At 41.1% G+C, this 24,657-nt stretch overlaps 3 protein-coding genes across 6 annotated transcripts in view; all 3 read left to right on the forward strand.

The window, feature by feature from the left end:
- Nucleotides 1-7,110, forward strand: part of LOC126386712 (ras association domain-containing protein 1-like) — a 14,723-nt gene extending 7,613 nt beyond the window's left edge. For 2 of the 3 annotated variants that reach the window (XM_050039251.1, XM_050039253.1), the window contains 4 exons: nucleotides 5,053-5,157; nucleotides 5,246-5,531; nucleotides 5,640-5,755; nucleotides 6,602-7,110. In XM_050039251.1, coding sequence (XP_049895208.1) covers nucleotides 5,053-5,157; nucleotides 5,246-5,531; nucleotides 5,640-5,755; nucleotides 6,602-6,748 — 654 coding nt within the window. In that variant the 3' untranslated portion in view covers nucleotides 6,749-7,110. Of the gene's footprint in view, nucleotides 1-2,362; nucleotides 2,881-5,052; nucleotides 5,158-5,245; nucleotides 5,532-5,639; nucleotides 5,756-6,601 lie in introns of those variants that run through there. The other variant, XM_050039252.1, reaches the window with a different exon arrangement.
- A 144-nt stretch (nucleotides 7,111-7,254) lies between these two features.
- On the forward strand, nucleotides 7,255-11,363 carry tusc2a (tumor suppressor 2, mitochondrial calcium regulator a). Of its 2 annotated transcripts, none has more exons than XM_050039282.1 (4): nucleotides 7,255-8,575; nucleotides 8,798-9,035; nucleotides 10,413-10,533; nucleotides 10,627-11,363. In XM_050039282.1, the coding sequence occupies exons 2-4, from the start codon at nucleotides 8,887-8,889 to the stop codon at nucleotides 10,690-10,692; spliced, it is 336 nt and encodes a 111-aa protein (XP_049895239.1). In that variant the 5' UTR covers nucleotides 7,255-8,575; nucleotides 8,798-8,886; the 3' UTR covers nucleotides 10,693-11,363. The 2 variants fall into 2 exon arrangements, with proteins under 2 accessions (XP_049895239.1, XP_049895238.1); XM_050039281.1 differs by having other exon boundaries at nucleotides 7,255-8,057.
- Nucleotides 11,364-18,110: 6,747 nt separating this feature from the next.
- On the forward strand, nucleotides 18,111-24,657 carry LOC126386706 (hyaluronidase-2-like). The gene is made up of 4 exons (XM_050039238.1): nucleotides 18,111-18,392; nucleotides 20,475-21,447; nucleotides 21,974-22,063; nucleotides 23,711-24,657. Exons 2-4 carry the CDS (start codon nucleotides 20,518-20,520, stop codon nucleotides 24,101-24,103), a joined length of 1,413 nt encoding a protein of 470 aa, XP_049895195.1. The 5' UTR covers nucleotides 18,111-18,392; nucleotides 20,475-20,517; the 3' UTR covers nucleotides 24,104-24,657.

Below are 24,657 nucleotides of genomic sequence, written 5' to 3' on the forward strand. Positions count from 1 at the left end.
GGTGTTGCGCAACATCCTGTTCTTGCAATTCAGATAAGCACAAACACGAACCATTGTTTTCAATCGATGCAGTAAAACTCTCAGCTGTACTCCGGGACAACCAGCGCCACTCGGAGCGGCGCTCTGCATGGCTCCTCTGTTTTCTTCCGGCAACAAGCAAAGCTCTCGTGAGATGACGTCACACAGCCCAGAGCAAGTGAAGGGTAAGGGAAACGTTTAGTATGCTATTTACAGAGATAACACTGGCGATCTGAACCAGTCAGTGGCGAAAAAATGCGCAAACTTATACGGGACGCATTTGCCCCCGTTACTGTTTTAGCTCGTTTCGCGGCTCCCGACTGCATCCTCCTCCCTCAATACTGAACCAATTTTAAAACAAGTTGCACCTATGAATCATACGCACACATACACATGGGGAAATAGGGCCCAGGTTGAAAAATACCTAAGTTATCCTTTAAACTACAACGAAAACTATAACAAAACCATAGTATAGTTTTATATTCCCATAAAACTAAGTTTGGATATCTCTGCCTCTGCTGCTTTGATTATATGTTGTTATTTTCCTCTTGACTCAGATATGGAAGTGTAATAACTGCAGGAGTTCCCCTAATTTTCTGTCCATCTCATCTAATTGGCTAAATGTTGTGTGGCATGTAGGAGGGCCTCGGTATCTCCCTCTTTCCCCTGCAGATGGCAGGATTTTCACCACTCTCAAGCTTTTCAAACTACATAAGGAAACATGTAACTTCATTTGGCAGTCTAAGTTATAAATAAAATAAGAAGGTTTACATTTTTTTTTAAATGATCTTCATTTTGAACTTTTAAGATTAGGTGTGAGAAGAAAGACAATGAACAATACACATACAAATGAAGCACTGGAAGAACAAAACTAAAAGCAGTACCAAACAGAAAAGGAAAACAAAGGCAAAACAAATGTAACATAAATGAAAGTTAAACTAAAGACATGAGAGGCTTCGTTTTTTGAGGCTAGCTTTTTTGTTTTGTGAGGAAGAAATCATTGACAAGTCCATTTCCTTTTTTGATACCAAAAAATGAGGTTTCTTGTTTGCAAATTTACAGCTATGAATGTGAGATTTAGTACAATTAAATCAGTAAGGAAAAAACATTAATATGGTGACAACTTCAGCTTCACAAATGACAAACAGAAGTTCTGAACACTGTCACTGTCAGTCTTTCTTGACGTGTAATAGATGAACAACAGACTCAAAACCACCGTGAGAAAATACAGCTGTGGTCATGAAGTGGGAGAGCCAACTCACTAATGCTGCAAACTACAAATTAAATGACAACAATTAGCATAAACCATCATATTCTAAACACACACACCATAGACAGTGACAAAAAATGACATTGCATTATGGAGCAGAAAACAGTGAGTGAGTTAGTCCCCCCCGCCCCCCCCTCAGGACCAACCACCACACAGAGGGGACCGGGACTTTTCCATTGCTGCTCCAACTCTCTGGAGCTCAGTCCTAAAGACATCACAGACTCCTCACTCTCCACCTTCAAGACAACCCTCAAAACACACCTTTTCAAAACTGCCTACAACCTCTAAAATCAGTGTACTTCGCCCTTATTTCATCTTCTTTTTTTATTTTTTTATGTTTTGATTGCTGTTGTTCTCTGTAATGTGTCTTTAAGTATCCTGAAAGGCAATATATAATCCAGTGTGTTATTACTATTATAAATATTAAACTACAAACTACTCAGTCCAGCATGCTGGGAAATGTAGGCCTTTGTTACAATAATTAAAGCACCCAAATACAAGAGTTATATAGTAGCCTAAATAGTAAAATTTGAGATAATATTGTTGGCTATAAATTTAGAAATATATTTCCACAATGCATATGTAAAATTGCAGGATCAAATGGGAGCACGTTTCAGGATATAACTCACAACAAGAGCAATTTACATCAATGTAAAATCTGTGGATCAATTTAAATGGCACTTCTTTGATTTTATTTGTGAGAAGAAACTTTTGTGGTAAGGACCAAACTTTAGTCCAGTCAGTGTCACTAATAAAATTATTCCAGTAAAATGTTGAACATAATGAGACTCACATGTTGCCTCTGGCTGTGAGTGCCGTGACCCTACTGACCTGTCATCACATGACATATTCAGCGGGGAAGGAGCAGAGGCAGCATCCGTGGGAGAGGGAGGGGCGGCGGCAGCAGCAGCAGCAAAGGGACACGGGGGGGTGGATGGAGAGCCTCTGGTATTTCCCCTGGCTGTCCAATCGCGACCGGCTGCGTTGGTTTTGTGTATTTTCCAAACTCAACCCAACGGCCCCTGGGTGGGGCCTCGGCTCGGCTCGGCGGGGGGAAGGAAGCGAGACAGCAAGGGCGGGGGCTTGAACACATCCTGTTTCACACAGAGTCAGTACAGTGGAAACGTGGCCGGTAGGCTGAGAAGTTAGAGGAAGAAAAGTCAGTAGTATTTTGTCGGTTAGACTGTTGTTATCAAGGCAGCACAGACATATTTGGTCCTCTGCGAGGTTAGTTAACCGTTGAAGTTAGCCGTTAATTCCCGTTAATTCGAACGTTTGAACCAGACTTCTGTTTAGCCGAGGTTTTTAACTAAGCTAGCGTTAGCTAAAAGTGACTTATTTTAACACTTTTAGTGTCATAAGTTCCGGTTGTTAACGGTAGTGTTAAACGTGTTATACCGGTGGTCAGCATGACAAACGAGGCAAGCAGCTCGGACAAGACTCCCTCCTTCGAGATGACCTGGGGCAGCTCCACCAGCAGCGGCTACTGCAGCGAGGAGGAGTCCGACTCCGAGTTCGAGCAGTACTTCACCGCCCGGACATCTTTCTTCCCCAAAACCCGGAAAGCTAACGTTAATGCTAACGTAAAGAAGGTGAGAGGCAGATAAAAAAAAAAAAATTAAATGTGCATAAAAAGTCATTTGGTCACTGTAAAAGGGGAAGTGAGGCTAGAAAGATGGGTGATGGGTGGCTCAACATTGCTGCTGTCGCGTTACTTCATACTTCTGCTTTTTTCCTGACTGTTTTTGCCAAATTGAGTACTGAATCGATACTTGTAGGGGGGGTCAAAGGTCATGGTGTGTTTTGTGGAGCACTCCAGCAGAGAGGATGCTTTCCAAGGAAACGTGCAGGCTTTAGGGTGGAGTTCTGGTTCCTCCAGTTTTGAGTAAACACACTTGACTTGTAGAAACCAATAATAAAATGCATGTCACCACTGGGAAAAGGCAGATACTGGTTTTGCCACTGAAACACATCAGTACATGTTTTATTTTTTTATTGCAACAAGCACAGACCCACAGCTGAGCTCACGCTGAGAACAGCCCAAATGTCATGTTTTTGTGACGCACACCCGCTTCTCAAGTTTCCAACTTTACACCCACCATTCATTGACTGTTCAGGTTTTTCATACTCATTTCTCAATCACAGATGATTCACGCGTTGTTGTGAATGTGGTCATTTTCTGTTCCCTTTGTCACCCACACCCACTCAGGTATCAGCTTTAAGTATTGTGAAACAGATGCTGTTTACTGTAAAACACAGTGACATTTACAATTTTCAGTCTCTGTGCAGAAGTCATTTTTGATTTATGTTGTTGGCACAGTGAGCCCTGTGTTTTTGATGCGACACTCCTTTTGTGGGCATGTAGAGACACAGTTGTTGTATTTGTGTTTCCTCCTACTGTTGCCATATGGGAAAGCCTTACTTGGCCCTCATATTGATTTATTGACATGTTAACAGCAGCATATTAACTCCACAGTCTTTCAGTCTGCCTGAGGATTTCTGCTATTGATCTTGTTCTGCCTGACATCGATTTATAAGCCAGCCAGCCCCTTTTAATGCTTGCAATTTTGCGTGGTTTGTTTTGCACTGGACAATCTGAGGTCATGAAAATAGATGGAGGTAGGGTAGAGGATACCTTTTCATGTTTTTCATTTTTGAATGTGTGCAGAAAAGCTTGTCTGTAATAATGGAGACATTTGCACAAGTTTCATGTCATTAATGTGGAATACTGATATTTAGATTTTGCTCCTCAGGAAAGCCCCTGCTTCCACCTTAGTGAATTAGAGTACAGTATGAAAAATAAATTAGAGCTGCCTCCTCTGTGTGGTTTTCTTTCTATACAGGAAATACCAATTGGTCAATACACACAGGAAAAGCCGTAATTGAACTAACGGTCATGCAGATGATAACGTCCAAATGTCCATGACTGAAACATGACTGGGATCGTGCGGTTGATGAGGCAGCTGACCTCACAGGATGTGTCTGTAATACAAGGGAGGGCATTGTCTCTCCCGCTTGTGAGAGCCGGAGAGGGGAGGCTATTTTTACATGAATACCAAGTTGAGGAATGCAGCGCCGAACCGTTGGTCGCAGTCATTGCAAACAGCTGCAAGTTGCACAAACCCCTCCTTCCTCTACCCCTCCTAGAGCGAGGAGTCAGAGCAGTCGAACAGGATTGGGCAGCGCTGATATCATCGTTTTTGCCTTTGCTACGTTGTCAGGAAGTTGGGAGTCTGATGCAACTGGTGCTTACTGTGAGAAAGAAAAGGGGTCCTACTACAAGGTCATTTAACATCACTTTTACTATGTCTGTTTGTAATCCATTTCTTAACAATATTAAGCATTTTTTTGTGAAGAAGAACTTGTTTAAATTAAATTTGGGTCACACCACTGTTGCTTTTTTATGAGAGCTCCACGCCCTCTTCCAACTTAGTGTCAACATGTATTGCTCAGCCCAGGCGTCATGCAATAAAAACACACACTCTCAGCTCCTCAAAAACTTTATTTGAGACATACAACAGAAGCATGATTTTAAGAGATTTTTTTTTTTATTCATAAGGTTTCTCCTTCGGTGCAAAAAAATAAGTTACCCATAACAGCTGTTATTATAATAGAACATGACATTTTCATTAAAATAACGCCCTGTGGCCGTCTTGTGCTGCTGAATTCTGTGTGTTGGGGTGCGGGGGTTTCTGCCATCTCTGATGTGGTTTGGAGGTGAGCACTGACATCTGCTGGTTTAACACTGTAACTGTCCCCTCCAGGATGAACAAATTGATTGGGGAAAGCAGGAGCTGACAACTGCAGATATTCAGCAGAAGGTGAAGGAATACAACGCTCAAATCAACAGCAATCTGTTCATGAACGTGGTGAGTAGTGATGACGCTCTACAAATCCATGGATTTTAATGTAAAGGCATTTTTCCTTCAGGGTAACTTTTGTTACTTTTCCCAACAGAACAAGGATGGTTCCTATACTGGCTTCATCAAAGTGCAGTTCAAGTTGGCGCGTCCTGTGTCAGTTCCACCTCCAAAGAAAGGAGGTCACGATGCTGCAGGGAGGAGGGCTAGCGGAGTGAAGCGCCGCACCTCTTTCTACCTTCCAAAGGATGCGTCCAAGCACCTGCACATAAGCTCTCGCACTTCTGCTCGTGAGGTCATCGAGGCTTTGTTGAAAAAGTTTACCGTGGTGGACAATCCTGGAAAGTTTGCTCTGTTTGAGCGCAGCGAGCGTCATGACCAAGGTATTACTCCTGTTTTTTTATGCTCACATGCTCAACTCCTGCAGTGTTATTCACTTATTTTACCAAATGCTGTACACTAAATTGAGTCTTTTTGTTTGCCTCTTTCAGTTTATGTTCGCAAGGTGTCTGACAATGAGCACCCCCTCCGTCTGCGTCTGTGTGCTGGGCCCAATGAGAAAGTCCTCAGCTTTGTTCTGAAGGAGAATGAAACTGGAGAAGTCAATGTGAGTGCAGCATGAACATAAGAATGAAGCCAGAGATATACTTACTTTTAACTACGTGTGCCCATGATGGCTGCCTCGTGTTTCCTATTTTCCATTTGAGCTTTGGTTGTGCACATGCTCAGTAATTAACACTCCACGTCTGCAAGTACAGCAGGGGCAATGTGTTGATCTGACAGGGTCAGGGGTCACTAGGCACATCAGCTACGACAACAGTGGCGGAAAGTTGTGAAGACAAAGTAATAGACCAAGTCCACAATAACCTGCTTCACTATAATGTGTCATTGCCACAAGGCTTTTGCAGTGTCTATGGTTTCATAATTTCATACCTCGCTGAAATTTCAGTGGCGTATATGGTATATGACAGTATTTGTGTGTAGCGCTAACTACAATTCCACCAGTAGACACTGACATCTGGTGGTGCATGATGTGCACTACATACAATACATCCTCAGTATAGCCTCTCCTATGAGTTTGCTAGAAAGATGAGCGTCAGTATTTTTTGCGGAAGCGAAAATCATACCATTTGGATTTCTAAATACTCTGGTATACCATGATACTGCCCAAGCCAAATTGTTGCTGAACATTGACAATCTTCAATGGCGCTGCTGTCACTCTTTCCGCTATAATGTCAGAATCAGCAGTATCCATGAGTGTGTGTCATATTGACATCACGCAAATACAGAGGTTCTATACAGTCCGAGACATGTGGTGTATGTAAGCAGGTATGTGAACACAGCCAGTTGTCTACTCTAAACGATGGTTAGAAAACAAGTTAATCCCTGATGTAATGGATCCAAACCATAGATTAATTGCACATAACCTAATGTGATTTTTCTCTCCTTCCAGTGGCATGCCTTCTCAATGCCTGAGCTGAAGAACTTCCTGCGCATTCTGCAGCGTGAAGAGGAGGAGCACGTCAAGCAGATAGTGCAGCGGTATGCTCTGGCCCGCACCAAGATGCGTGAGGCCCTGGCCGGCTCGACCCCTGGTTGAGACGACTCTGCAATCGGGGTTGAACATGCACCACTTGGCTGGACAATCACCTGAAGATGACAGTCATCGCTGCATCCAAAATCCCAGATAATGCAACTCAAAACGCCTCTTGTGTGAACGAGAGAGTGAGACAGGGCGCAAGACAATGAGAGAGAGAGAGCCGGCGCGAATGTGCGTGTGAAGTGATGCGAGAGATGCGAAGTGCCTTACACCTGGAGAGTCTGATGTGCCTGAGAGAATGAGTTGAGAGAAGTGACGACTGGCGGATGAGACAGTGGTCGTATCCAGTAATGTCTTTTGCCAATGGGTGCCTTTTGATTATCCTGTTTACCTCAGCTGTGTCACTTTAACTTTAAAGAAAATGTCAAAGTTTTTAGGTATGAAAGAATAGTCGATTTTGCATTTGTAGATGCAGTGCTTAAGTAAAGCCCCATGTTGCAATTGAGCTGATAATCACACTTCTGGAAGTTACATTCCTTTTTATTTTTCCAATCACAGCATTACTGCCAGGTTCAGATAAACGTTAACAACCCACCATGAAACCCATACTTAGTAACCGCCCTGTTGACATTTTCATTTATTCCTTTAGAAAGTTAAATACACATCTGTTGCTGAAAGGTATTTGGATTTTCATTTGACCCAGGCTCAAAAATCTGCCACGTCCTCTCGACACCCCTGATGGGTGCAACTCTGTTTTTTTATTTTACCGTCAAATTGTGAGTTTGACTGATGTATGGACATTTGTATGCAACTTTATGAATGTCGGAGAGCAGTGTCACTCTGGTTGACTGGAATCATGAATGAATATTGGTATACATGTGTTTCACTGGAAGCTGTTTGTCATTCCTTCTATCTTTGTTTTTTTCTGTCCTTGAAAGAAAATGTCTAATGTTTCTCATTTTCACTATCATTGTATCCGTCTATGCACATATTTACATGTTGAAGCAATAACTCAAACTGTCGTGACAAATGTGCACTGCGTTCAGTAAAGAATTTCCCAGTTCAAATAAGTTTTTGTATTTTTTCAGATATACATAAATGCAAAATTACATATGGGGGCTTAATGTATAAATATTAGCCCTAATTAACATGGCTTTTCTTACATACATGCCCCTGAAACAATTAATATTTTAACCCTTTACTTAAGATAAACATGATCTATCTTTACATGCTTTAACTGTGGAGGTGCCGCCTGTCTGTCAGATCAGCTGATCGCCTCAGCACACGGACCAAAACAGCTAACGCTAGCTAACGGTAGCCGGTGGTTAAAGTTATGAAAGGACATGGCGATTTAACACCGTATGACAAGGTAGGATGTTGCCCGGAAACACGTTTGAGAGGACCGTGTCTTAACTGTGTATGGCAGAGATAACACCGCGTTTGTTTAGCAGAGATCGCTGCCTTGTTTATTTAGCTAGTTATCGTTTAGCCGTTGTTGCTAACCTGCGTCAGTGGCAGAAGCTAACAGGCTAACTCACCTAAATATGCAGGTATCGTTAGCTACAGTTAGCCAGCTATTATTAGCCACATTAGCCTGCTACCAAGAGTGCTTTTGTGACTATGCGCTAGGTGTAAAACTACGGTTGTGTTTGCGCGTTTAAACGGTAATGTAATAAACGTTATGAATCATTACTTCCGTTCAAGGTTCGGTAGTTGTCTGGCCCAGTGTGTTAGCTTCGTGTAAGCTAGCATAACGTTTGAATAAAACGTCAGCGTTGACACTGTCAGGTTCAGAGAGCTGAAATGTTTATCGTCCTTTCATGAAGCTTGCCAACGGTTACTGTGTCAGCACCTGTGATTTAAATGCGCCTCTGAATCAAATACAAGGTAAAATTATCATTCATCACATTTACATTGGCGTCAACTGTGCATTAGTGCTAGTGTAGTACAGCCATTCATCAACAAAGTAGTTAACAGTCACCTACTAAACCAATGGTGCTCTACAGAAGGGAGCAGAGTTAGTCACACACCCAACTGAACACCACCAGGCAGAGAAAGTCAAATCTGATTGGCGCTGTGTTTTTTTCTGTGTGCACTTCTACTTCCCAGATCCTGGCCTTGGTAAGGAACTGAGAGCATCTGGCCACCAACCAGATTGAAAGCTTTAAGTGGAGAATAACTATGTCTTATCTCTGAGAATGGGAGGAAGTGGATCCAAAGCCAAAGGTGTCTGGCCTTTCTCAGGCAGTGGAGCTGGAGGGGATACAGGCAGTGATGGGAACGAGCAGTCTCTGGCCCGTCTCAAAGGTTCCAGAAATGCCACACCATTTGTTTTTACCAGGAGGAGGTAAATAATACATGACTGCAAAATGGTAAAGGTTAAGGTCACCCAAATCACAACACATTTTCATATGTGTTCCTTGTGGAGGAGATAAAAATATCTGGGAATTATAATGTAGGCGAACGGCTATATTATAAAGGCATTTTACGCTTCTAGTATATAGCTGAAAGTAGAAATATGAAAAACGAGGGGAGAGCGAGATGGTAATGACACACAGTAAAGGTCTCTGGGTGGATGGAACTGGGTTAGCTGCAATTTCATGGTCAGTGGCCTTACCACTAGCTCACCAGGACGCCCTAAATGAAAATGGCCCCAATAAAAAATGTCTGCTTTGAGGTATGTGGGTTATACTGGGGTTCAGAGGTAGATCAGCTACATTTAATAACTTGATTTATCATTGACTCTCTTCATAAAAAGTAGTTATGTTTAAACTGCATAGTAAAAAGTTAAGAGTCACTGGTGTGAGGTGATGGTGGCAATCTCTACACATTAGAGGGGCAGTTCACCCTAAAATCAAAAATACACATACTTCCTCTTATCTGTAGCTCTGTTTTTCAATCTAGATTGTTTTGATGTGAGTTGCCAATTGCTGGAGATATCAACCGTAGAAATGTCTGCTTTCTCTTGAATATAGTAGAATCAGACGACACTCAGCATGTGGTGCTCAAAGGGCCAAAGAAAATACATTTGAGAGACTCAACATCAGTGTCTCTTTCCCGAATTCATGACCTCGGTAATGAGATAATCCACAGACCTTGTTGTGAGTAGTTTCACGCAGGAACTATTTACTTTATACACCCGCCAACTGTGTCACAGTGCGGAAGGAAGCATTCCTAGCATCGTCGCACTCACAACGTTACAGCTCAGCCAAGGACAACACTATAAATGCTCACATTTCATGCTGTCACAAGCTGGAGTCTCTTGTCCATGAATAGATGCACATTTCCCTCTGCACGGTGCTAAGTTATCGGGTTTAATTTGATAGAAAAAAAAGTTTCTACATGAAACTGCTCCTAACAAGGTCTGTGGATTGTCTTGAGTAACTGGGTCATGATTTCTGGAAAGAGACATAGCTGTATTTTTGGTGCTTTGAGCACCACAAGCAGAGTGGCAGCCAGGCAGACATCTCTACGGCTGATATCTCCAACACTCAGCAGCTCACACCAAAACAATCTAGACTGATAAATAGCACCACAGGTGAGAGGAAAAACATATATTTCTAAATGTCCCTTTAAATTTAGCTAGATACTGCACTGGGGGAAAGTGAGAAAATATATGAGTGTTTGTGTGTTTTGATTAAGCTAACCATGTAATATTCTCTTAACTCTGATGTGGTGCAAGTTTCCTCTTCTGACGTCTGATGTTTACTTTCTGTATCTGCAGTTCTTTGTACTATGACGAGGACGGTGACCTTGCCCATGAATTCTATGAAGAGACGGTGGTGACAAAAAATGGCAGAAAAAAGTCCAAGTTGAAGAGGATCCAGAAAAATCTGATTCCACAGGTGAGCTAGGGCCAAATTTTGCCAATGCTAATCACATTGAAGGATGTTTGAACGATTTGTTAATTTGAATATATATATATATTTATTTTTCAGGGTATTGTGAAGCTTGACCACCCCTGTATACATGTAGATTTTCCCGTCGTCCTCTGTGAGGTGTGAAAAGTTGCACAGGACTGATCTACTATGAAGTACAGCCACAGGTACTCTTCCCGGAGCAAAGTCTTGTCCCAGTGTCCATGCATTACAGTCAAGACTGGAGCTGTGGTCTGGAGAGAAAAAGGAAAATTAAAGCTGTCATATTACACTGATTCATTGAATGAAATGTTATACATTTGAATTCAACTATGGTCAGAGGATGCGCTGTTCACACAAATCCATATTTTGATATTCACAAAAGTAGTGTTGGTACAGGTTGTGTGTCCACTACCCAGCTGATATGTAAGCAGTCGTAGAGAATACATCGAATGAAGCTGTATTTCTCTTGTGAGTTTTTTTGCAGGGAAAAACATCCTTGATGTGAAAAGGCTTTAACAGTTTATGCCTTCTGTGAGACGTAGAGTGAAACTGTATGTGTCTTTGTGTGTGTGTACATGTGTGCACTTAGGTTTGTCTGAGTGAGTGTCTGTGAGAGGGGGACTGAAGATGTAGTGACAGGGTAGAATAATGAAGGATTGTGAAATTTATTGTATATATGGTCATGTTCTGTATTGTCATGTCTGAGTCTGTCTCAGTTATCGGAGCTCAGACCTGCACTAGTGAACATAATGTACTGTAAATACTATCAGATTTCTTAGTTGGAAATACTTGAATAAATGGTTTACTGAGCTGAATATCCTGAGTCAAGAGATTTTGTATGTTTTACTATGTTGGTTCTGGCCTCCTGTTACCACTGAGTTAACGTTTGTCTTCTTGGTCCCATACACATGTTACTTTGGATGTAAACTGATGAACAGGTTCACATTTAAAGGAATATTTCCAGCCCAGTCAGCAGAAGAAAATGTTGGCATTGTACATTTTCGCAAACCACAAATTTGTTGCTGTTGTACATTTCATATGTATCATATCAGCGTGTCTACATTGACTACCTATATGGGCTGACTTTGTTATTGACAGGTGAAGGGATGGTGGATGGCATGTCACCTACGCGAGACACCTGCTGGTTGTGTCTTAGTGACCCCCTGTGGTTTTATAAGCAGCTTTTTAAGAAGGTCACTTGGGTGTTTTTAGTGACCTGTCACTGTTTTTCTAACGGCTTTTTAGTCCCCAAATATGGGTGTTTTTAGCAACTCATCACTATTTTTCAGCAGCTTTTTAGTTACTAAATGGAGGTGTTTTTATCAACCTGTCACTGTTTTTCCAGCGGTTTTTTAGTCACCAGACATACATGTTTTCTATCAACCTGTCACTGTTTTTCCATCAGCTTTTTAGTTACTAAACTGGGATGTTTTTATCAACCCATGGCTGTTTTTCCAGCAACATTTTAGTTACCAAACATAGGTGTTTTTAAGCAACCTGTCATTGTTCATCCAGCAGCTTTTAAGTTAATAAATGAGATTGTTTTTATCAACCTATCACTATTTTTCTAGCAGCTTTATAGTTACCAAACATGGGTGATTTTAAGCAACCGTTCACTGTTCTTCCAGCAGCTTTTAAGCTACTGAATGGAAGTGTTTTTATCAACCTGTCACTGTTTTTCCAGCAACATTTTAGTTATCAAACATAGGTGTTTTTTAGTGACCCATCACGGTTAACCCAGCAGCTTTTAAGTTATTAAATGGAGGTGTTTTTATCAACCTGTCACTGTTCTTCCAGCAGCTTTTAAGTTACTAAATGGGGATGTTTTTATCAACCCATCACTGTTTTTCCAGCGGCTTTAAGTTACCAAACCTGGATGTTTTTAGCAACCCGTCACTGTTTTTCCAGCAGCTTTTAAGTTAATAAATGGGGGTGTTTTTTAAGCAACATGTCACTGTTTTTCCATCAGTAAAACAGTTTTTCATCAAGACATCGCTGCGTTTTGTGCCGGGGTAGTGCTTTCAATCAATCAATCAATTTTATTTATAAAGCCCAATATCACAAATCACAATTTGCCTCACAGGGCTTTACAGCATACGACATCCCTCTGTCCTTATGACCCTCGCAGCTTTGACAAGTGGTTGTTTTTTTACTGGACATTGCTGCACTTCCTGCCGGGATAGTGCCACAAAAAGAGGTTGTTTTACAATAGATAGATAGCAAGTAATCAAACAGTATGTGGACATTAGAATATAAACATATAAAATATATACAAAAATAAGCACTACTAAAATGTAAAATATACAACAGAAATATACAGGAATAAAATAAAAATATTGCAGGAGTAAAAAAAAGAGAGGCAGAGGTTGTAGAAAACGTGCAAAATAGCTAGAATTGTGCAATTGGTTATGACCAAGCCAAAACATGATCTTTTCTTAACTATAACTATAAGTGGTTCTGTGCTTAAACCTAACCACATGTGAACAACAGCAATGTTGAAACTTAATAATGCAAAAAATTTAATGTATTTGTGGTTTGCAGAAACACACAATGCCAACATTTATTCTCATGATTGGGTTAGTATTTCAACATCTTAGGAAATGAGCAAACTTGCTTTTTTGCTGAGAGTTGGATGGGAAAATTGATTTATTTAACAAGATATAACATGTTATTGAATGAGGTTTAGAGGTGCCAGTGTGAGGATTTTATTACCACAAGCTGTTTCCCTCTGTTGACAGTCTTGTAGTGTATTTGAGTGTATTTGTCAAAATGCTGAACTGTTCCTTTAAATACCAGCCTGAAACTACAGTTGGTTCAGAAAAGGGGTGGAGGGCTGGGTGGGGTTCCCAGGGGACAATATCGAATTTAAACATGAAAGTAGCAAAGGACTTTTATTTCCACACAGTAACAGACATTCACACCATAAATTGATGCAGAAAAAGCACAAAATGGTGCATAAAACATCACCAGAATGCTAGAAAGTCTGTTTTTGATGCTCAGAATTTTCTGATGGGGAAATTTAACTTGAAGTGAGAAGTTGAGATAGCATTCAATCATTCAATTCATCCAAGAGGTCACTTTTAAAAAACGGTAGTCAGCACTTGCTGCACTTCCATGACAGCTGTACAGTAAGTATAACTCTGATATCTCCGGTTTTATTTTTAGCTTTTCTTCATTGCCGCCTTGAATTTCGGTTGGCCTTGCTGAGCTGCAAGGCTGCTGTGTGCAACCAGAGCCTGATCTGTATTTATATTTGCCTATTTATTATGCAAAGACAGAGATAATCTGCAGTCATCACTGGGAAATACAATGAATTTACACCTCAATAACATGTAAGATATGCCGCCTCTAGATGGCAGCAGAAATCCATACCTGCACTAACCTAAACGAGTTCATGTGTGATTATGTTTGTTGTGTCATGTATGTTTACTCCTACCTCTAATGATAATCCTGTGCAGTTAGACTTCCCAAAAAAGGCTGAATGTGTAATTAAATGTTGTTTGAGGGAAACGCTCAAAGACGCAAATCGTGACCCGTCGAGGCTGCTGCTGCCAGCTGGCACATTATCAAACTTTAATGGCAATGTAAACATAATTCAGTGTGCATAGTTGACAAATCCCACAATAAATGGGTAGGGCTTCCTCTGCATGCATTCTCCTGTGTCTGTAATTGTATGGAATGTGGTTGGGTGTGTTTTTTGGGCCAGAGGTCAGTCACTTTGATGTGCTTCCTCTCCAGTGGTCTTTGATGTTTGACTGAAAGTCCACCCTTTATAATAAGGATGAGCCCATTCTTGTTGAGCCATAAAAAATGTATGAACTTCATGAATAGGACACTGTTGATCTATACAATGTGTTCTGTGGTGTGTACAACGTGTTTCTCTAAACGGGATAAGTTGTCCATGTGGCTCTGGTTGCGAGAGATAGTCATTATGAAAAACTGAAACGTGCTTTGAATTACAAACAATAAAAGAGATATATAGTTTCTCAGGGATCACTTAACATCCTGTAGCTGTTAAAAGTAAATCAGCAGTGCTTAATGGTGCCTGTTTTATCTCCGTTCACAGTTGGATTATGTTACTGCGGCATAGTGTGATCATACACAGTCCATGTGACTGACAGGGGATCTGAAAGAAAAGGAATAATGCTCTAGGGAAATTGATGGTAACATCCTGTGTATCTACTCAATACATAAAGCCACATGAAAGTAGGTTTAGGCGCAAACAGCAGCAGCAGTTAAATGTGTATACTAGTATGTATTTTGGGCTTTATAGCACATGTAGGTACTTTTCTGCCAGATTGTCATTTAATCACATACAAACAAGATGTTGTGTGTTTGTTTTGGTAAGTAGAATAAGGAAAAATGAGGTAGTAAACTTTTATTAACATCAAACCCAATTGTTTCAATAAAATTCCTTCCATCCCGGTTTACCAATTCACACGATTACCCAAATGCATTGCAATGCATTGAGCGTTTGGGACGCAAAGCGAAGATGGCAGGGTGTGTTTCCAGTTTCCCTACCATTGTTTTCACTTCCTGACAGTCCCTGACTTGTGCTGATGTAACGTTCAGGAGGCAGAGGTCAAAGGCAAGCTGAGACTAGAGGGAAGCCGAGCCATTACTTTGTTCCTTTCCCTCCCTCCCCCTTTTCATTCACACTGGAGCTCATGCTCCAGATTTTACCCAAACACGCACAGAGAGAAACTGATGACATGGTGAGGCGAGTCAGCAAAGCTCGGGAAAAACAAACAGCGGAACAGAGCCTGACACAGGAAAACATCTCACTTCCAGGCCGTCACCTCAGCCCACAATCATGTGCTCGGGGACCTTTCAGCTCACATGGATGTGCGAGGAATAAGTCAGAGAAAACACCATTCCTCAAAACGCCATTGTCAGAGACACTTTTGACAGCTGTTCACACTCAGATTTCTCCCTCTAATTTACACAGAGCATAAAAACAGGTGGTTAAATGTGGTTAATTATGTGTCAGTGCGTGGCCTCTACCCTCTCCCCCCTTGGCCACCGTCCCTCATGTGTAAGCCCGGCTCTGCGCTGTACTATCTGCTGCACTTGGCAACATCGCGGCATGTGGTACTTGGTTACTTCACTGAGCCATTGCCAGTGGCTGTCATCACATGCCTCGGGCAGCAGTGACATCTGCATGCCAGATGCCTTCTGCCCACTGTCAGAAGTGTGCTTGGTGCATTAGTGGAAAAAAACATTAAAATCACTTCAGTCAAGTAGCAACATGAAAGAGTAAAGGAGCTGCATGTGAAGTAACAAAAGCAGTATTCAGGATTTTGCTTCTGAATGATCAGAAAAGGAGTCATTATGAATAATTATCTACACCTTCAAGTGACTGATGCAATAATATGTGTAAGCACGAGTTAATGCTGTAGACTGTATTAACTCAAGTGCCATTTTGTGGTGCTTGTACTGCAGTCACTACCCTCTTATGCTACATTAGATATTACTGTCTCAAAGGCACTCTTCCCCACTACAGTTATCTGAAAATTATGAACATTATTTTGCAGAATTTAATATCCCAAATTAAACCACTTATAAAAAATGATGCATTTTTGTAGATCAAACAACCAAACAGTATATAAAGTACTAAAAATGTAGATTAACCTGTTAGCTACAACATTAAAATGCTGTTTACATCTTAATCCATCAACAGTTTCAGCTGCATAGTGAGTACTTTTACTTTTGATACTTTCAGTAGGTTTCATTTGGCTGATAATACTTCTGTACTTTCCCTTGAGTAAACTCTGTGTTGCGTGTCTTGTGCCATCTTCTTTGCAAAACTTTGTATTGTGTTAATTCTGTACTGTTGGCCATTGTGCAGCTGTTTCTCTGTGGTTTTGACCTGCCAAGGAGAGATGCTCGTACCGCCTTGGTGGCGCTCGTACTGCAACTGTTTCATACATTATAAAGCTGCATCATAATTTTCTAGCTTTATGTTTTTATTGTAAAATGAACAAAAAGTGAATCACAAAGCCAGTACAGGAAGAGTCCGTTCACTGACGTTAAGCAGACTCGAGTAAATAAACTTATCCTGCCTGTGGTTCCTTAAACTAAACAACTGTTTTGGAATTGTGCTTCAGGAGTTTTAGGACCAGATTCTTAAAAAAAAAAAATTCCTCATAAAAAAAATGGGATCCTACATGAACACACTTTCTTCCAAAGTTAGAACAGTATTGGCTATTTCCATGGATGGATTACTCAACGGGCCTACAGGGCACAGGCCAAGGGGCCCAAAGTGTCAGAGGGCCTCCCTGGCCTTCAACTGAAAAATGCCACTCAAAATAAACTGTACTTACCAGGAAGAGACACAAACAGACATCAGAGAGATGCTAAGGAACTGCAACAAGACACAAAATAACTACGAAAGGGGCTAAACAAACACAAAGAGACACATGACGATCTTAAAGAGACAAAATTTAAGTATAAAAAGGGGCAAAATAACCAAAAAGGGACAAAACATGACTGAAGAGATACAAAATGATTTCACATAGACAAAAAGTAACTACAAAATGGGGCAAGCTGGGCAAAAAGAGACACAACATGACTGAAGAGACACAAAATGACTATAAAGAGACTCAAAATGATTTCAAAGAGACAAAAAGTAACTACAGAATGAGGCAAAATAGTCAAAAAGGGACACAACATGACTATGAAGAGATACAAAATGACTACAAAGAGACAAAAAGTAACTACAAAAAGGGGCAAAATAATCAAAAAGGGACACAACATAACCGAAAAGACACAAAATGATTACAAAGAGACACAAAACAATCGCAAAGAGACAAAAAGTCACTACGAAAAGGGGCAAAATCAAAAAGAGACACAAAATGACTATGACGAGACACAAAATTACTTCAACGAGACAAAAAGTAACTACAAAAAGGGGCAAAATGGTCAAAAAGGGACACAACATGACTGAAGAGAAACAAATGAATGTGTGTTTCCAGTCCATTGTAAGAGAGGTGGTTACTTGTCTGTGCCCAGTGGCCCATTGTCTCATAATCTGCTCATGGTTAATTCATATGAAAGAAGTGTGGTTTTGTCTCTGCTCTTCTTACTGGTTTGAAGTGGACTGATTTAAGCAACTTCAGGTGTTTTAAGGACTAAAATACAGGTCAGATTTTCCAACTTGAACGAAGTCTTCTCATAATTTCTAAAAGCCATAGTATTGGTAAGCTATATCTGATTGTAATGTAGCCTAAAGGTCACGGGAACACAGTGGTCATTTGTGGGCATGATCTTATTTTTAGGGATGTGGCATACTGGCCCGCTGTGACCTTCTATGAGTCTTGACATTGCTGCTTACAGTGTATCTGTTTCACGGCGGTGGTTGAAAACTTTCTTGGACTGATTCATTCACGGAAACGGGAAATATATTTAAAAACACCATTAAATCAAAGCTTTAGTTCACTCGACTTGTACCTAAAGTTCAGCAGATTCGAGGTGACGAAGCACGTCACTGTAACACATTAGACACGCTGACGGAGTTGTTAGGATGTCCGGTTTGTTTCGCTGCTCCCCCCTTTTTCCCAGCATGAATGGAACATCCTGAAAGTGGTTGGCTCGCGGGGCAGTAGCAACTGACAACATCGCAGGGGGCAACTTCACTTCGCTTCACTTTACCGACCGACAGTTGGAAGATACTTACCATCAGCGTATATCCTCGTAAATTCCCCCCGTCGTCATTTAATTACGCCAAAGCAATGTTCATTTTGATATTTCTCAATTTGTTTTGAAGCGACACTCACTAAAAGAAACGCGGCTTGAAGTAGCAGGCTTCTGGTTTTTGGGAATGCTTCCGAAGTCTGCCAGTAAAGGTAAGTTTGTCCAACTGCAGTTAGACTTTGCTGTTGACTTGATTCAGTGCTAAAAAATCAAAAACTGTAATTTAATTGAAGTCAGTTAATGTTAACTGTAACATAAAGGGATGTGAGGGCTTTATGAATCTCTACATTTAACGTTAACTATGCGAAGATGCGTTTTTTGTACTTCTAACGTTAATAAAGACGAAAACTAGCTAGATTTTTGTTCGTCTTCAATGTAGCATTGATAATACAATCTAGCACAACAGTTAAATGCCACTGTAGCCTATTTTCAGGCTCAGAAATTAAAAGCATTACTTATAACTTTGAATCAGTACACTTAAATTTGTCATATATTAGGAAAGAAAACAAATTCAGATTTCCCCTGTGAGATGTTGAGGGTCACAGTGACTTTCTGTCAGTTAGAGGACACATAGCAAAAAGACTTGGGGTGCTCTGTGCACATAATTAAGATGCTTTAAATAAATAAACAAATAACCAGAGGATGTCATTATACACACACCCTCTGCGTCTTTGTAGCTTTGATTGCCTCTGAAACAAAATCTGGGCTCTGAATTTCAACAGTTGTTAGATTATTTAAAGACTTTAAGAAGTGCAATGTGTTATTTTCATGGTCGAGGAAAGTTAGATCAATATTTGTGAACATGAGCTACTCTATTTCAAAGCCAGAAACCAGAGAAATAAGTCTTAAACTTGTGATGTAAAAGGGTATAAAGTCTGGAGCTGCTCCACAGACAATGAATTGTGGACCCACAGTTTGTTGTTTTGTTTTTTATCCCTAAATTGGCTTTATTCTGTTGAGTTCTTACTTCTGAAACAGAAATTATACCCATATCAACCAAATCAAAATGTTTATTTACAATGACCTACAGGTAGCTAGAAAATCCTTGTGTTTTGTACCTAAAATCAAACAGCGCTGAGCAAAAGCTGCCTTAATTAGTTAGTTTTTAGGCAGCTAAAAAAAGGCTCACCAACAAAAACACTATCAGTTGAAGCTTACACTATATTTAGAACATTTTCACCGCTTTATCCCGCCATCACACAGCCTTTTCAGACAGGAAATTGACAAAAACTGTAATTTTACTTGGCAGAGCACTGGAGTTACTGGTCTACTGTGGCTTCGTTTGCTTAGTGTGAAAGGTACAGCGGAGCAAATATGCAAATATAGCATACACTTACTCTGATAATGATTTTATATTCAGGTGGCGAAAATGTAATTGCTGCAGGCCCGTCCACAGCAGTACATTGCTTAGCTTTCGTGTCGGTCAGTTTGGTTAAATAAAGATGATAACAAAGTACATAAAATAAGCACAGCAGAAACGTCACATGTAAAAAATATTTGGCGTAAAATCACAGTAAATTACTGGCCAAATATTGCATGACTTTCACAGTAAGCTTCACAGTAATTTACTGCTAAATATCTTCACAGTAACTTATTGTAACTTCACAGCTGTGATATTACAGTAATTTGTTGTAAACTTGCAATTGTATACTGTAACTTCACTGCTGCAATGACCATGGAATTCCTGTGATATTACAGTATGTAATTGTGGAATTACAGCATCTAGTTGTTCATACAGTACAACAATGGCCTGTACTTTTACATTTTTACTGTGGAAGTAATGCAATATTTGGGCCTGTAAATTAACTGGGTAGGTCTATCTTTAAACATTAGAGTTAGGCTTAAAATGACAACAGAAATCAACAAGTTTGTCGATTTTACATCCCTCCGTAACTGTAATGTGCTCAGAGCATTCCCCTGTGTGCTCTCAGTGTCTTCTGTAACATTTTTCCTTATTCATGGTTTATGGAGTAGCTCCAGACTTTACCCTGTGGCATCACAAATTTGAGTTTTAGCACCCTTTGGATTTGGGAGAGAGTTGTTTATGTTAACTTTTATTTTTCAGACTGTCCTAGACCATAGAAATAACATGTATGCATTTTAACAATGTTAGTAGTTCCCCCTTTAAACAGCCTTTTATATAACGAACTTAATGAATGAATGTACTGGGGACTGCCACTTACTTGAAAAGTACACACAATAAGCTAAATTTTCATCTCCTCTGTGACTTGTAGAGCAGAGAGCGGCAGTCCTATCTGTCAATTCCCATCTGAAGACATGTTGTACTGGACTCTGCCTGACTGGAAAGTACTGCTGCTGATTGTGCTTCTGTGGAACCGCCTCTCCGCTTTGGAGCTGAAACCCACGAGATGGCCACTGTACTCACAAAAGCCTCTACTTCTCGCTTGGAATGCCCCGACCGAGGACTGTGCCCCAAGACATGGTATTCACTTTCAGCTGGACCTCTTCCAGATCGTGGCCTCACCCAATGAAGGCTTTGTTAGGCAGAACCTCACCATCTTCTACAAGGAGCGCCTGGGCTTGTACCCCTTCTTTAAGCCAGATGAAACGGCGGTAAACGGGGGGCTGCCGCAGGTGGCTAGTCTCACGCACCACCTGGATAAGATGCCGGAGGGAGTGCAGAAGTATATACGGGAACCAGACGCCACGGGTCTGGCAGTTATTGACTGGGAGGAGTGGCGCCCGCTGTGGATACGTAATTGGGAAAACAAAGATGTTTACCGCAAACATTCTCGTGAGTTGGTGCGTCAGAAGAACCCGATATGGCCTCCGGAACAGGTGGCAAAAGTAGCCCAGCAGGAGTTTGAGATATCTGCCAGGAAGTTTATGTTGGAGACGCTGCGGTATGCCAAGAACCTGAGGCCCAACCAGCTGTGGGGTTTCTACCTGTTCCCCGACTGCTACAATCACGACTACAGACGCACTCTGGAGAACTACACAGGCCGCTGTCCTGACGTGGAGGTGGCCCGCAACGAGCGGCTGAAATGGTTGTGGACTGAGAGCACGGCCCTCTTCCCTTCTATCTACTTGGCCACTGTGCTACGTTCCTCAAACTCAGGACGTCAGTTTGTCAGGAACCGAGTAAAGGAGGGGATGCGTTTGGCATCATCAGGCGATGGGTTGGCACGTCCTGTCTTTGTGTACACCCGGCCCACCTACATCAACTCCCTGGAACAGCTGACAGAGGTGAAATCACAGCAATGTTTTCTTTACCATTCTGGTGAATTTTAAAAGACTAATGTGTTGCTGTGCAGTGTCAGTCATGTATGATAATACACGTTTAGGAAGCAGAGGATATGGACTTTTTTGTTCCCCTCTCAGTCACAGTGTAGCTCTAACATTCAGCTCCCTCTCTGATCAGTGCATGCTGCATGGAGCTATAGCTCTGCTTTTCCTTATCGGCAGCCACAGTCCTTTCCTGTTCTGGTAGCTGACTGACACCCCAGTACCTCTCATTTATCTGGAATGGGCAGGATGGGTGTTGGTCAAGTTGAAAATCTCGCTTACACCCTATAGACTATTTCCTTATGGGAGAAAGGACAGATAAGAGCTGGTGCTGCGCTTTACATACAGTAGCTTATGCCCCGCTAACATTTTGACCCTGTTGTAGTGATACTCAATACTGTATTTTTTCCTGTGCTTGGCCTGTAGTCTTAGAAATGTAAAAGGTTAAATGTGATGGCGGTTTAAAGTGCTATATCATCTTTTACAGACTGACCTCGTCTCCACCATCGGGGAGAGCGTGGCTTTGGGAGCAGCTGGAATCATCATGTGGGGAGATGCAGCTTATGCAGGCAAAAAAGTAAGCATGCACTCTCTAATTATGATACAAACACATTAATCACTCAGACACCACTTACTTAGCATAAAAATTTTGCCATGGATGTTATCATCTGGTAAGTTCTGACCCTGCTGCTCTCTTCAGTCACGTGCACAGTCATTTGATAACTAACAAATATCCCTCAGTGCTCCAGATCAAAGTAAGTGGCTTGAGTCACATGGATGTCCTCAGATACACAGGAGATTTCTGTTGGGCAGTCCAGTCACCAGAATAAAATGTTGGCATTGTGTGTTTCTGCCACAGATATGATATCATTTCAACATTTCAAGTAATGTAGGTCAGATTGCATGTATATTAGCTGAGTTACTCATCAAGGGGAGGAGGGCATGGTGGATGGTGTGACACCAAGGCAAGACAATTGGCAAGCTGTTGAACCCAACAGAAGCAGATATTTTTTAACAACACTTAAGCCAAAATTTTCTGTTTAGTTTTTTTTGTGCCTAAATCTAAAGACCTAAGATAAAATTTAGACTTAAAACGTAAAGAAAGGTAAAGTTTCAGCACATCTGCTACATAGGAAATGTACAAATGTCACATATCCATGGTTTGGGGAAAGTTACAGTGCCAACAGTTATTCTGGTGGTTATGTGTTGGTTTATTTGGTTCAGTCACATGTAGGCTGCGAGGTTATCTAATAACAAGTCATATTTGTTCCCAGTTGTGAAGGAACAGATTTTGCAGAACAGTATTGTCAGTGCATTAACTCTGAGAGATAAAGGTTTTGGATGATTAGCATTTGCCCGAACGAACATAGCCTATGTCTTATGTAGCTGGACTTTAATATAAAAAGTAGGAACAGTAAATGACCACACACTTGTTAAAAATGAGCAGACAAGCATTTATTGGAGATACATGGTAACTGATAAACTGACTCACATTTGTATAGCACCTTTCTAGTCTTCCAACCACTCAGAGTGCTTTGAGTCACATTCACAGATTCACCCACGCATTCACGCACTGGTGACCAAGGCTACCACACAAGATGCCACCTGCTCACCTCAACATTCACACGCACCCACAGGCCGATGGCACACCTGCTCTCCCTCCCGAGTCACAGCCGATACATCTCTTTATTCTTTATTAATATAGACCGTTTCTATCCATCTTGTGTTTTTAGGGAGTGATAAATAGAATATATACTGCACCCTTTCAATATGAAAATGCATCGTATTCTTCCGTTGTTGGTGTTTATTTTGGATCAATTGGCACATTTTACACTGGATGACATCAAGTACCATGTAATTTAAATACACATTCATCAATTACTGACAAGAATACAATGCTAATTTCACCATTTAGACAGTGACTGCTTTTTCTTTTGTTACTTTTTGCTGCTGATACTTTTAGTAAAACATTTGAATGCTGTGACAGAGTATACTGGTACTACTTTCACCTTAGAAAAGAATCTGAATGCTTCATCTTCCACTGAATGTAACACAGGAAACTGTTAAAGTTACGACCCTGAACCCAACCCCCGTGATTAATGTAGTTAAAAAAAACATTGTCAGGTTTGGTGTTAAAGGCCGGCAGTGCAGACTCGCCTTATTGTGAATCTTGACCCAAATGAGTGATGACTGTGTGTTTTTTTTTCTTCTTCTTCCTCCCCAGGACAGCTGCTCTGACCTGGACACATATCTGCGGGGTCCGCTGAGTCAATACCTCCTCAACGTTTCCACGGCAGCAGAGCTATGCAGCCAGACCTTGTGTGGTTCTCACGGCCGTTGTCTGCGCAGAAACCCAGACAGTGATGTTTACTTGCATCTGAACCCCCTCCATCACTCTATCATCACACTGGGCGGCAAGGCGAGGGTCATCGGTGACCTCGGCGATGAAGAGAAGACCAATTTTCACACCAGCTTTCAATGCCAGTGCTACAGCGGCTATCAGGGCGTGGGCTGCGATCAGAAAGACCCTCTGCACCAAAGAGGGACGGCATGTCAAATCGTGGCGTCAGCACTGCAGTGTGCCATCTTACTGATTATCTCTGTGCTCCTCTTTTGAAAAACCAAAATACTGACATGGCTGCATTTTATATGTCTAAATACCGGCACACATTAGACAGGAATTGTAAGGAGTGAGGAGTGTCTTTTTTTTCTCTTTATTTGCTGTAAAATATGGATGACACAAGGTGAAATTTTATAAGAAACACTGTGGAAATTGCAAAGTTATATTTGTTTATAACTTTTAATCTTTTTTTAAACATCGGAGGGCTCGCTGGAAATGACCTTGTTTACATTTTGCTCTCTGTTTCCCCTCAGTCACTGTTTCCCAAGGTGTCAAATTCCATGTTTCTCATAGTGATGATGGTTTTTTCAGGGGGGAAATGTGCCGAATGAGTCGAGTTGGTAGGCGTGTGGTGAAAGTGGAATTGATGCACTTAAATCTGGTGATAGCACAATGTATCTGAAGTGCCTGATCTTTTTTCAACATCGACCTCTCTTTGACATCTGATGTTCCTCTGGAGGCAGTTGCAGTATTACTATTTATTTGAATGTATTTTTAGGTGTTTTATATGATATTTTCTTATTTTTGTGTCCAAAACATGACTACTAGTT

This window comes from Epinephelus moara, chromosome 24 (genome assembly GCF_006386435.1).
Source record: "Epinephelus moara isolate mb chromosome 24, YSFRI_EMoa_1.0, whole genome shotgun sequence".
Lineage (NCBI taxonomy): Eukaryota > Metazoa > Chordata > Actinopteri > Perciformes > Serranidae > Epinephelus > Epinephelus moara.

Bases quoted from the DNA above. Each gene is read 5' to 3' on its own strand.
- LOC126386706 (XM_050039238.1), top strand. From the start codon at position 20,518: ATGTTGTACTGGACTCTGCCTGACTGGAAAGTACTGCTGCTGATTGTG. The intron at 21,448-21,973 runs GTGAAATCACAG...CATCTTTTACAG, and splicing joins CCCTGGAACAGCTGACAGAG to ACTGACCTCGTCTCCACCAT. The intron at 22,064-23,710 runs GTAAGCATGCAC...CTTCCTCCCCAG, and splicing joins CAGCTTATGCAGGCAAAAAA to GACAGCTGCTCTGACCTGGA.
- tusc2a (XM_050039282.1), top strand. From the start codon at position 8,887: ATGGGAGGAAGTGGATCCAAAGCCAAAGGTGTCTGGCCTTTCTCAGGC. The intron at 9,036-10,412 runs GTAAATAATACA...CTGTATCTGCAG, and splicing joins TTTGTTTTTACCAGGAGGAG to TTCTTTGTACTATGACGAGG. The intron at 10,534-10,626 runs GTGAGCTAGGGC...TTTATTTTTCAG, and splicing joins AGAAAAATCTGATTCCACAG to GGTATTGTGAAGCTTGACCA.